A 13,320-nucleotide genomic window follows, 5' to 3' on the forward strand; every position below is an offset into this window, starting at 1 on the left:
GTGCTGCTGGCTTTGGCTTTCCTTGAAATGTTCATCCTCTGGCCCCCCCATCTCTACCACTGTAATTTTTTGGTGTGATGGGGGTCAAAAGAGCTGAAGAGTCTGCCCATCCTTTCCACCCACCTCCTCTTTGAAGCTGTACTACAGCTTCTATGAATGAAACATGATATATGAATGGAGGACATCTAGATGATTGAAAGGTCCACCCCCTCCATTTATAGATCATGTTTTATTCAAGGAAGGTTGTCCTACAGCTTCTATGAATGGACTATCTGGGCTGAGTTGAGCATATTTGGGCACTCTTGACACCTGTCACAGTTTCCCTTAGCTCTATTAACTCCCGCCACACCAAAAGATTGCAAAAGGCAGGCGTAGAGTGATATATGAAGAGTTCAAGAAATGAAGGAACCAGCAGCACAAGGGACCTATCAGATTAACAGAAAGCAATGTCCCTTGTGAAAATGCTGCTTTTATTTTGACTAAACATGGGCTTTAAAATGACTATATCGTTTTTCTTCTACCCAGCGATCAGGCACAAAAAACTGTCAATGGCTTAGTTAACTTGGTCTTCTGCCATACATCAATGCATACTGCATGTCAACATTTAAATGCACAAATGAAATAGTTATAGCATACCTGTGTTAAAAGAGGATATAGTCTATTGTGTCTTTGTATTTGTGGATTATTGATGGCTTAGTTCAGATAAAGTGGTAAAGTGGTAACATTTTTCATGTATTTCTATTGTCTTTTTTTTTTTCAGGGCAAGTAACCAGTGACAGCTCCCTCTTCACCTACGATTCAAAGTTCCTTTTAGATAACTATCAAGTTAAACATGACCCAGACTTCTTGCCCACATTTTCAGTCCTGGAAGATCCTAATGACCCATTTACACAAGAAGTGATTAAAATGTGTGGAAATGATTATTTCTGTAAATTTGATGCTCTCACTACTAGATCCCTCTGGGTTGGAAATGCAACAAAATTAACACATGACAATCACCAAAAATTGGTTCAGGTTCTGCAACCAGGTAGGACAATAAAAATTACTTACTAGGCTGGAAAATGTGTTTATCAGCATTTAATGAATTACACCTCTCAATATATACAATAAAACACAACACTTACCGTATTTTTCGCTCCATAAGATACACCTGACCATAAGACGCACCTAGGTTTTAGAGGCAGAAAACAAGAAAAAAAAATGTTCTGAACCAATGGACTGCAGACATAGTACAGGAGATGACCAGAGACTGCAGACATAGTACAGGAGATGACCAGAGACTGCAGACATAGTACAGGAGATGACCAGAGACTTCAGACATAGTACAGGAGATGACCAGAGACTGCAGACAGTACAGGGGATGACCATAGACTGCAGACATAGTACAGGAGATGACCAGACACTGTGGACATAGTACAAGAGATGACCAGGGATTATGGACACAGTACAGGAGATGACCAGAGACTGGATGACCAAAGACTGCGGACACAGTACAGGAGATGACCAGAGACTGCAGACATACTACAGGAGATGACCAGAGACTGTGGACACAGTACAGGAGATGACCAGAGACTGCGGACATACTACAGGAGATGACCAGAGACTGTGGACACAGTACAGGAGATGATCAGAGACTGCGGACACAGTACAGGAGATGACCAGAGACTGTGGACACAGTACAGGAGATGACCAGAGACTGCGGACATACTACAGGAGATGACCAGAGACTGTGGACACAGTACAGGAGATGATCAGAGACTGCGGACACAGTACAGGAGATGACCAGAGACTGCAGACATACTACAGGAGATGACCAAAGACTGCGGACACAGTACAAGAGATGAACAGAGACTGCGGACAGTACAGGGGATGACCAGAGACTGCAGACAGTACAGGGGATGACCAGAGACTACGGATAGTACAGGAGATGACCAGAGACTGCGGACAGTACAGGAGATGACCAGAGACTGCGGACAGTGCAGGGGATGACCAGAGACTGCGGACAGTGCAGGGGATGACCAGAGACTGCAGACAGTACAGGGGATGACCAGAGACTACGGATAGTACAGGAGATGACCAGAGACTGCGGACAGTACAGGAGATGACCAGAGACTGCGGACAGTGCAGGGGATGACCAGAGACTGCGGACAGTGCAGGGGATGACCAGAGACTGCGGACAGTGCAGGGGATGACCAGAGACTGCGGACACAGTACAGGAGATGACCAGAGACTGCAGACAGTACAGGAGATGACTGCTGACCTTTGGGGAGGGAGGGGGAGTGGGTACCTGAATTTGACAGGTACCCACTTCCGCAGAGTTGTCCTCTCTTTAGTGTGTCATGTCATGTGTCCCAGAAGACGCCGTACCATTCACAAAGCGCAGCGCTACTCTCGCATGCGCACTGGGCACCCGGCTGTCAAGTCAAGAGCCCCCGCTAAAGAAGCCGGCGCGGGAAGCCGGCGCGGGAAGACTGCGCGGGAAGGCTGCGCAGCGCTGGACCGAGGAACAGGTAAGGGGCTGTTGCAGAGCTGAGTGGCCAGCCTGGTATTCTGACATGGCGGCAGTGGAAATACCGGACCGGCCGCTCCATATTCGCTCCATAAGACGCACTGACATTTCCCCCCCTTTTTATGGGGGGAAAAAAGTGCGTCTTATGGAGCGAAAAACACGGTACTTATTCTATGTGAATTTCTTTGAAATTAGAATGTTTGTTTAGTCCCTACATTTTTAATCACTTGCCCTCCAGAGGATTTCCCCCCCTTCCTGATCAGACCATTTTTTTGCGATACATCGCTGCGTTACTTTAACTGACAATTGTGCGGTCATGCACTGCTGCACCCAAATAAAATTTACATCCTTTTCCCCAACAAATAGAGTTTTCTTTTGGTGGTATTTGATCACCTGTGCATTTTTTATTTTTTGCGCTATAAATAAAAAAAGACCAACAATTTTGAGAATAAACATTTTTTTTTACTTTTTGCTATTGAACATATCCAGTAAAAAAAAAAATTTAAATCAAATTTTGGCAGAAATTTAGGTCAAAATGTATTCTGCTATGTCTTTGCTAAAAAAAAATCCCAATACGTGTAAATTAATTGGTTTATGTGAAATTTATACTGTTTACAAATGGCGGTATAGATACTGGAATTATTTTTCTTTTTTTTACTAGTAATGGCAGTGATCAGCGACTTATAACGGGACTGCAGTGCTGCAGCGGGCATACTGACACTGAGGGGGGAACTGACTTGGTGTCAATGACATCCCCAGTGACACCAATACAGTGGTCAGTGCTAATAAAAAGCACTGGCACTGTACTAATGAAACTGGGCAGGCAGGAAAGGGTTAGCATCTGTTGTGATCAAAGGGTTAATTGTGTGCTGTTTCACTATGGGGGTTGTGTGTGTGCTTCACTGTAAACACTCTGTGTGCAAGAGCCGACAGGGGAGAGATCTGTATTGTTTACATACTGGTCTGTCCCCCGTTGGAGATACTCAATGATCAACTATGTTTTTTTTCACAAAATTACTGATTAAAGTGATTTAAAGTGTTACTAAACCCACAACAGTAGAATCAGTATATGCAGTAAAGCATGCTTGTTTTGCTGTGGAACTTAAGGGGTTAATCCTCAGCATTGTTTAAAAAGGATGTTTGATCATTTCTTCTCAGATCCTCCCCTTCTTCCACATTCCCCATTTTATCTCCTGATAGAACACAGTCTTGGGGACACTCTGCACATGCTCAGCTTGGTGTGTACTGCTAGAGAGTGTTTTCTTTTTCTGGGAGGGTGCATGTGATAAGCACAGGGCCAATCAGCACTGTCCAGACAGAGGATCAGGGGTTATGCATTCTCGTAGGGCAGTGCAAGGAAAATGAAAATTCCTTCTACAAGCTTTAACCAGTGCTCAGCTGATCACTGATATAAGTCACAAGATTGCTCTAACTGATGATGAGAAAAAGTATTTAGCAGTATATATTTAGTAACATACCATATTTTCCGGCGTATAAGACGACTTTTCAACCCATGAAAATCTTCTGAAAAGTCGGGGTCGTCTTATACGCCGGTATACGGCGAGCCGGTGTCAGGGCGGCACTTTTTCAAAGGGGTGGCGCGGCACTGCCCCCCCTCCATCTCCAACGGACACTAAGTACAGGGGTGGGCAGAGGGACTGCTGTACCTTACCTGGCTCCGGTCCCGGTCCCACGACGATCCGGTCCAGGAAGCGCGGCTGCTCCTTCTTTCAGTTCGGCCGCTTGATGGTCGCACGGCCGCTCGGCTCCGCCTCCTCACCGGTGATTGGGCGCCAGCACTGGAAAGGCACACAGGCGACCAATCACCAGCGAGGAGGCAGAGCCGAGCGGCCCCGCGAAAATCGAGCGGGCGAACTGAAAGAAGGAGCAGCTGCTCCTCTCCCCCACTGACACTAACGATGGGGCACTATTCCTCCTCCACACTGACACCAACGATGAGGCACTGTTCCTCCTCCACTGATACCAACGATGGGGCACTATTCCTCCTCCCCACTGACACCAATGATGGGGCACTATTCTCCCCACTGACAACAATGATGGGGCACTATTCTCCCCACTGATACCAATGATGGGGCACTATTCCTCCCCCACTGACACCAATGATGGGGCACTATTCCTCCCCCACTGACACCAATGATGGGGCACTATTCCTCCCCCACTGACACCAATGATGGGGCACTATTCTCCCCACTGACACCAATGATGGGGAACTATTCCTCCCCCACTGACACCAATGATGGGGCACTATTCTCCCCACTGATACCAATGGTGGGGCACTATTCCTCCCCCACTGACACCAATGATGGGGCACTATTCTCCCCACTGACACCAATGATGGGGCACTATTCTCCCCACTGACACCAATGATGGGGTACTATTCCTCCCCCACTGACACCAACGATGGGGCACTATTCCTCCTCCCCACTGACACCAACGATGGAGCACTATTCCTCCTCCCCACTGACACCAACGATGGGGCACTATTCCTCCCCCACTGACACCAACGATGGGGCACTATTCCTCCTCCCCACTGACACCAATGATGGGGCACTATTCTCTCCACTGATACCAACGATGGGGCACTATTCCTCCTTCCCACTGACACCAATGATGGAGCACTATTCCTCCCACTGACACCAATGATGGGACACTATTCCTCCCACTGACACCAATGATGGGGCACGATTCTTCCCATTGACACCAATGATGGGGCACTATTCCTCCCACTGACACTAATGATGGGACACTATTCCTCCCACTGACACTAATGATGGGACACTATTCCTCACACACTGACACTAATGATGGGGCACCATCATTGGCGTCAATGGGAGGAATAGTGTCTCATCATTGGTATCAGTGGGAGGAATAGTGCCCCATCATTGGTGTCAGTGGATGAAATAGTGCCCCATCATTGGTGTCAGTGGGAGGAATCGTGCCCCATCATTGGTGTCAGTGGGAGGAATAGCACCCCATCATTGGAATACCATACTGAAATAGCATACCATATTGAAATCAAATCTGATGTTTTTTCATTTTTATTTGGTGTGCGTTGGAAGAGGGGTAGTCTCATACGGCGAGTATAGCTCAAACCCTATATTTTACCAGGAAAAGTAGGGGGTCGTCTTATACGCCGGAAAATACGGTAATTGTATTTCCATGTTGTGTGTTCTGTGGGAGATCAGATATAGTGAATACGGGGTCCTTGGTTTAGTAACACTTTAAGGGAAATAATACACATGATACCCATCATCAGCATGTAAGATTTTATTATTAACTGAATATCATCTTTGCTTTCTCTCAGTGGTATCATGCGGCTGGCTAGAACCCCCAAAGAATGGAAAGAAGGAGGGAACAAGCTACTTGGTTAACTCTCAGGTGAAAATCACCTGTAACAAAGGATATGTGTTATGGGGTTCCTCCTTACACACATGTCAGCAAGACGGCAAATGGAGTGGGCAGACAAATCAGTGTGTATATGGTAAGTGCCCTGTTGCAATTGCTTTGTTATAATGCTCCTATGCTGACTTCTAACTGCTGTAGGCATCTGGTGGCCAACTCTTATGCGTAAAAATTGGCCATACCTAATGGGGCCAAGTTGTTGATGGTATTATGTATCAGCCATTCATAAAACATGAGGGTAAAGTCAATAAAGTGCAGTACTGGCTTACCTCAACAGCAAAAAGCAATGTCAGATCGACAATTTGAGTTGTAAAATATGTTTCCGCCAGAGATTGCTGTACAATTGTGCCAAAATCAATGATTACCTTCATATAAGGATTTCTTGACTTTCTCTGCAACAACATGACCTTGGAAATTAGAAGGTTTTTTTTAAAAAAAATTTTGGGCTGGGAGGGTCACCTCAATAGTCCTCTGGGTGTTTTTATGCAGGCCAACTTTGTCACTATTCATATTGTGTAACAGTCTCTCTCAGTGTATGACCAGCTTACTGAACCTGTTGTCAGCTTATCTTATTACATGTAGAAACAATTATTATTTTATTATATTCTCTTGTGCACAATCTTTTGGAATATTGGGCTACTGCAATTTTCTTGACCTGAACTGAATGCTGACGATTCCGTGTATCTGAGCTGGCAGTGCACATAAACCCATCTAATGCAACTTTGCCACATTTTTGTTTTTCACTATCACACATAGTTTAAAGTGGAGCTCCACCCGATTGAATGCATTGTCCCCACTTCCCGTTAAGGATTGGCACCTTTTGGGAGCAGGGGGGCTGGTAACCACTCCCACTTTCGCTGCGATCTCCTAAGGCGATTGGAAGCAGAAGTTGTCCTCCCCCCTTTCTCCCTGTAGTCTTCTGGGACATGTGACAGGTCCCAGAAGACTATGGGTCCATTCACAAAGTGCAGCGCTGCTTGCGCATGTGCAGTGGGCACCCGGCTGAAGATGCCGGCATCGGGGAGAGAAGATGGCTGGTGAAACCAGCCGTGGTGAGGACACCGCTGGACCGAGGAACAGGTAAGTGTCTGTAGTTTAAAAGTCAGCAGCTAAAGTTTTAGTATCTGCTGACCTTTATTTTTTTTTTAAATCAGCTGGAACTCTGCTTTAAGTAATAAATCATTAAACCTTTATGGAGGAAGGGTAAAACAAATCCTAATTCCTGAACACAGCTTTGCAACTTTGACATTTGTTAGTAAAACTGTACATATAATTACAACTACTTCTCCACAACATTTAAAACATTTAAAGTAATTCTAAAAGTTGTAATTTTTTTAATAACAAGCATGTTATACTTATCTGCTTTGTGCAAAGAGCACAAGAGCAGCCCCGATCCTCTTCCCCTGTTCCCCCACCACCAGTCCAGTCCTGGCTCCTGCTCCCTTCCAAGTGCCACCAGAGCAAGTCTCTTGCTATGGGGGCATGTGAGCAGGCCTGTGAATGGACAATGGCTCCCGCTGCTGTATGAGGCAATGAGCTGCGGCTCTTGTGTACATCGCTGCATTGAGATGGGGCTTAGGCAAGTATATGAGGGGGGGGGGTGTTGAGGGGGGAGCTGCTCCCAGAATGTTTTTTACCTTAATGCATAGAATGTATTAAGGTAAAAAACCTTCTGCTTTCAGAATCACTTTAACTGCAGGTAAACCACGTATTAAACTGCAACTTTTCAAATAGCTACAAAGTCATGCAAAAATTAATACATTTAGTTTCAATCTCAGTAATTTATCCTTAGACTATCACTCTATCTATTTCTCTCTCTATCTATCTATCTATCTATCTATCTATCTATCTGTCTCTATTTATATACATGTAGCGCTACCCCCTTGAGGGCTGCTGAGTATTTTTGGGTTGCCTGTTTGTCCTGAGCCTGCTTTCAAAGTACAGCCCTGCTGACACCACCATGAATCTTTGACCAGGAAGACTCCCTGGCTTTGAACTATAACATAAACACACACAGTTTAAAGTGAGCAAATATTCTGGTTATGGAATAAAAGTAAAGCTGCTGAAACACTCCAAGGAATCACTGGACCTCATAACAAGAATATTAAATATATAGTGCAGCGCTGTAATGTAATTAAATAGATAAAAAATAATAAAAGTGAAATAGTTCGTAAAGTCCTTTCACAATAAAATAATCAAACATGTGAAGGCCTCCTCCTCATTAGGTGACTGGAATCAAACATTCTTGGCCACTTGCCTAGGGTGGAGGGCATATTTAGATCAGAAGACTTATGTCTCTCTGATCGGACCACTCGCCCTTCTATCACCAGCCATGGGCAACCAGCACTTGATTATGTGCTCTATTTACATTCTTCTCACAGTAGCTGCTGACTCTCACAGCTTACTGCCTATGATCCATGGCAAAATGGCGGCGATCGGGCGGTGCATGAGCAGTTCATTTCTGCACAGCCGCAATCCACGGCAAAATGGTGGTTATTCGCGCATGCGCAGTTCCGCTTTTCGGATTTCTGACGATAGAGCGGGATTTTCGCGCATGCGAGAACCGCATTAAAATTGGGAAGTCTGTCTGTCACACTGCTAGTGACGTCCACCCTCTGATGAAGTGCCGTAGCACGAAAGGCCTCAGGAGGAGCCAGTAGCAAGTGTGACTTCCTGACCAGTGAGACCACGAGGAGGTCCGGTGGTCTCTGATTCTTACCTCTGCCGGGTTAGTACATGTTTTACTTATCTTTCACATTTACCAGTCCGCTTGATGGCCGATGGTATTTGTATGCACATGTGACCCTGGCTTAACTACTGTTGATCCAATAAACTTTTGAACCTACTACACTATTGGCGTTCCCCTTTTTCTTTGACCCTCTTGCTGGAGGGTTTCAGATCTACATCTACCACTTCTGGGGTACCTGGAACCAGGAGGGGAACCCCTGTCTACCTATCATTTGGGGCAAGAGGGCTCTCTGGACCTGGAGGTATTACTGCACCCAAGGTTGCTGTCAGTGTTTAAGAGGGATGATCTATGTGTTCTCTGGATCTGCATGCCTGGCTGGTCATCTGGATAAAATTACACACATGCGCATTTAAAATGCGCGGTCGGTGAGTGCGCATTTTTTCTGTTTGATTCCAGTCACCTAATGAGGAGGAGGCCTTCACATGTTTGATTATTTTATTGTGAAAGGACTTTACAAACTATTTCACTTTTATTATTTTTTATCTATTTAATTACATTACAGCGCTGCACTATATATTAAATATTCTGGTTATATTGAGGTCTGACTATAAAGAGTGCAAGCACAACAGGAATGACAGTAGATGTGCATGAAAGAAAAGTGATACATTCTAAAAGGTTCAGCAAGTAATATAACACAGTATCACTTTAACTGCTTCCCAACCGCCCTATAGTAGATATACTGCTACAGGGCTGCAGGGGTGCGCAAAATCACATGTATATATATATACGTGATTTTGTGTTTCCGGGTAGGGGGCATGCGCGAGCTACGCGCGCCGCCATTCGCGGTCACGGCTGTCAATCATCGGATCCCGGCCGATGATTACCAACCGGCGCCCCGTGATTACCGAACATCTCCGATGGGGAGGAGGACTGCTTTGTTTACTAACAGTCCTCCTCCCTGTCAGCTCAGGCACACTGCTGTGGATGGCTGTGCACAGAACAGCCATCTAGAGCAGTGTGATTACATTGTAGCACACACACACAGCCCCTAGTAAAGCACTCCCAGCACACAATTAACCCTTTGATCGCCCCTCACGTTACCACCTTCCTGCCCAGTGTCATTAGTACAGTGGCAGTGCTTTTGTTTAGCACTGATCACTGTATTAGTGTCACTGGAGATGTCAGTGACACCAAGTCAGTTCCTCCCAGTGTCAGAATGCCTGCCGCAGTCCCGCTATAAGTCGCTGATTGCCGCCATTGCTAGTAACAAAAAAAATTCCAGTATCTATACCTCTATTTGTAAACGCTATAACTTTCACGTAAACCAATTAATTTACACATATTGGGATTTATTTTAGCAAAGACATGTAGCAGAATACTTTTTGGCATAAATTTAGGATGAAATTTGATCTTTTAAATTTTTTTAATGTTCAATAGCAAAAAGTTAAAAATAGTGGGTTTTTTTCAAAATTGTCAGTCTTTTTTTTTATAGCGCAAACAATAAAAAACTCACAGGCGATCAAACACCACAGAAAGAAAGCTCAATTCATGGGAAAAAAAGGATATAAATATAATTTGGGCGCAGCATTTTATGACCGTGCAATTTTCAGTTAAAGCAACACAGCGCAGTGACAAAAAAATGGCCTGGTCAGGAAGGGGGGTAAATCCTCAGGAGGGCAAGTGGTTAAGCAACCCCAAATGTCCTGCAGGATCAGAATTTAAACATCAATTTCAGCTTCTGAGATATCTCAAGTGAGCTGGAGTGCAATATCAAGGTGTCAGGATAACTCACTTTTGGGTTCTCAGTCACTGGTAACTGAGTTTAACTCTGAGATGAATACTGTTGTTGCCAGAACACCACAGATTCTGGAGCTCATGGGGTGTTCAGAAAATCTATCAGCACATTCAGGCACCTTGAAGTACTTACTTTACACTATGCTATTTTTTTTTTTTTTTTGCTGCTGCTACTATACTTAGTTTTTTTGGGGAAAAAGTAACAAGTACTGAAAACAGGGGCTCAAACTGCTGACATGCTCCTGAGTATTGGCTTCTTGACTGAGATCTGGATTTCTGACTTTGAAGTAGAACTAAAGGAAAACCTTGTTTTCATTTTAGATAGAGTATAAGTGGGTTATAAGCCCTGTCAGTTTTTTTAACCACTGGGGAGATTTCCCTGCACTTCCTATCCCATAGCCCTAACAAGAAGTGAAAGGAAATCCTTTGTTTACACCAGAGCCATCAGAATTAGTGTCCCCACTGGAAGATTACTCTTTTATTCCTGTTCTGGGGACGACCCAAAATTTGGGATTTTCTTTTACTTTTAGTGATAACACATCACAAATAGACAGGGGAAATCTTCTTATTGGTAGCATAGAAAGCAATAAAAAAACCTGACAAATGTTCTAATCCCTCTCCATGCTATCCAAAACAAAAACAAATTCCTTTAGTTATACTTTAATATTTCTTTTAATACCTCTGAATCACTGACCCGGAAAACTATGAAGCAAGTGAAACCAGACTAAAATAAATCTGCCTACTTATTCCAGGTGAGTGACTCAAGATATGAAAGCCAGGCATCTAGCATTTTATAAAGGAAAGGTTAGTAATGGTAGTCTCCAAATTTATCTTGGCATGAGTTCCCTTGATATTTATAGTTTGGTATGTACCTTCTTTATTATGGGCCCCAGAATGATGACATCCTACACAGCACAATTCTTATATAAACCATTAGCCTCCACTTGGCTGTACATGGATTAGCTTTTGATGAACCCTAGATCACAGGGGAAATTATTGTAATCCTTTATAATCATAACAAAAATATGTAGATCCCACTGTTTGCTTACTGTGGATTCAAGCACAGGAATTTAGGTCACAGGACAAAGAGTTAGAAAAATCAGGATTGTGAGAGTAGAGATTTAGAAATAACTGTTAATGTCATTATTTAATCTTGGAAATAAGCAAGGCATCAAAATGCTTCTATGCTGTTGATTAGTAGCATATTTTGCACTTAAAGTGGTAGTTAACTTGTTTTAAAGAAAAAAAAAAAGCTTCAAGCTATTAGCTGCAAGATAATGTCATAATTTACTAGTATGCATCGCATACTAGAACACTATGAAATACTTACAATAGAATGAAGCCCTCCAGTGGTGCACTTTCACCTCCACAGAAGGCTTCCATCTTCACCTGATCTTCCTTCCGGGTTCGTGAGCTGCGGCTGCCTGAATGGTCGATACAAGTATGTCGTTCCTATGGAGCGTATGTGCTGGTATTGTCACTGGCTGCAGCTCTGTAGAATATCTCCTAAATGGTGACTGTTTAGGAGATATTCATTTTACCTACAGGTAAGCTTTGTTATAAGCTTACCTGTAGGTAAAAATATAGAAAGTGACTTTACTACCACTTTAAAACTCCACCTCCTAGTAATATCAAAATTCTGAGATGTGAGGGAGGAGTTGCTGAAGATCCCTTTCAATTTCCTAGTTTTATGCAATTTTTCTATACTTTAGAACTTGGAAATGTGAAGATTAAAGATAATAAATACAGTCAGTGAGCAAGAAGATCGTTTACCACTCAATGGTGGAGAAGGATCTTGGGGTTCTGATAGATCACAAGCTTAATAATGGCATGCAATGCCAAGCTGCGGTTTCTAAAGTGAGCAAAATCCTCTCTTGTATTAAAAGAGGTATAGACTCCAGAGAGAGAGATCTCATATTACCCCTGTACAAAATATTAGTAAGACCTCTTCTGGAATATGCAGTTCAGTTTTGGGCGCCAATTCACTAAAAGAACATTGGGGAACTGGAGAAAGTACAGAGAAGGGGAACCAAACTGATAAGAGGCATGGAGGAGATCAGCTATGAGGAAAGATTAGAGGAACTGAATTTATTTTCTCTTGAGAAGAGGAGATTAAGGGGGGATATGATCAACATATATAAATACATCAGTGGTTCATATAGTAAACTCGGTGTAGAGCTATTCACCCTGAGGTCAACAAGGGGGCACTCTTTACGTGTGGAGGAAAAGAAATTTAATCTCCAAACACGGAAAGGTTTCTTCACAGTGAGAGCTGTGAAAATGTGGAATAGACTCCCTCAAGAGTTGGTTCTGGCCAGCTCAGTGGATTGCTTTACAAAAGGCCTGGATTCTTTCCTGGATCCTAGATACACAGAATATAACTGGATACTAACATTTATAGGTAAATTTGATCCAGGGAATATCCGATTGCCTTTCGGGGATCAGGAAGGAATTTTTTTCCCTGCAAGAGCATATTGGATCATGCTTTGCTGGGGTTTTGTTTGCCTTCCTCTGGATCAACTGTGGGTATAGGATTATAACTTTTTTTATTTTTTTTTATTTTAATGGTTGAACTGGATGGACTTCTGTCTTTTTTGAGCTATACTAACTATGTAACTATATGTAATGAAACAAGGGTAACACACTGGGGGAGGGTGGACATATCCTCTAAGGGATGGGATGCAGGCCAACTCCTGTCTGCCTGTATTCCATGGACACATTTAACCCCTCTAATTAACAACTTGGCTAGAGAGATTGTTTCTGTTTCTTTTCTGGACCCAGTGGGGTACTTCAATATGCTGTTATGGGTTGAAAAGTTCCTTCTACCCAGAGTAATGGCCTGAGTCTGTGTTTATTAATCTGTGTGAAGGCCAATTCATGTGCTTTTTTTAATTGGCCCTTGCAC

General features: G+C 43.6%; 1 protein-coding gene across 1 annotated transcript in view; it reads left to right on the forward strand.

Moving 5' to 3' along the window:
* The window catches only part of SUSD2 (sushi domain containing 2), a 271,052-nt gene that overhangs the window by 194,422 nt on the left and 63,310 nt on the right, over positions 1–13,320 (forward strand). The window contains exons 24-25 of the mRNA XM_089677367.1: positions 761–1,027; positions 5,835–6,011. Coding sequence (XP_089533493.1) covers positions 761–1,027; positions 5,835–6,011 — 444 coding nt within the window. The remainder of the gene's footprint in view (positions 1–760; positions 1,028–5,834; positions 6,012–13,320) is intronic.

This window comes from Staurois parvus, unplaced genomic scaffold (assembly GCF_062004578.1).
Source record: "Staurois parvus isolate SC_StPar_1 unplaced genomic scaffold, SC_StPar_1.0 ptg000014l, whole genome shotgun sequence".
In the NCBI taxonomy this organism is placed as follows: domain Eukaryota; kingdom Metazoa; phylum Chordata; class Amphibia; order Anura; family Ranidae; genus Staurois; species Staurois parvus.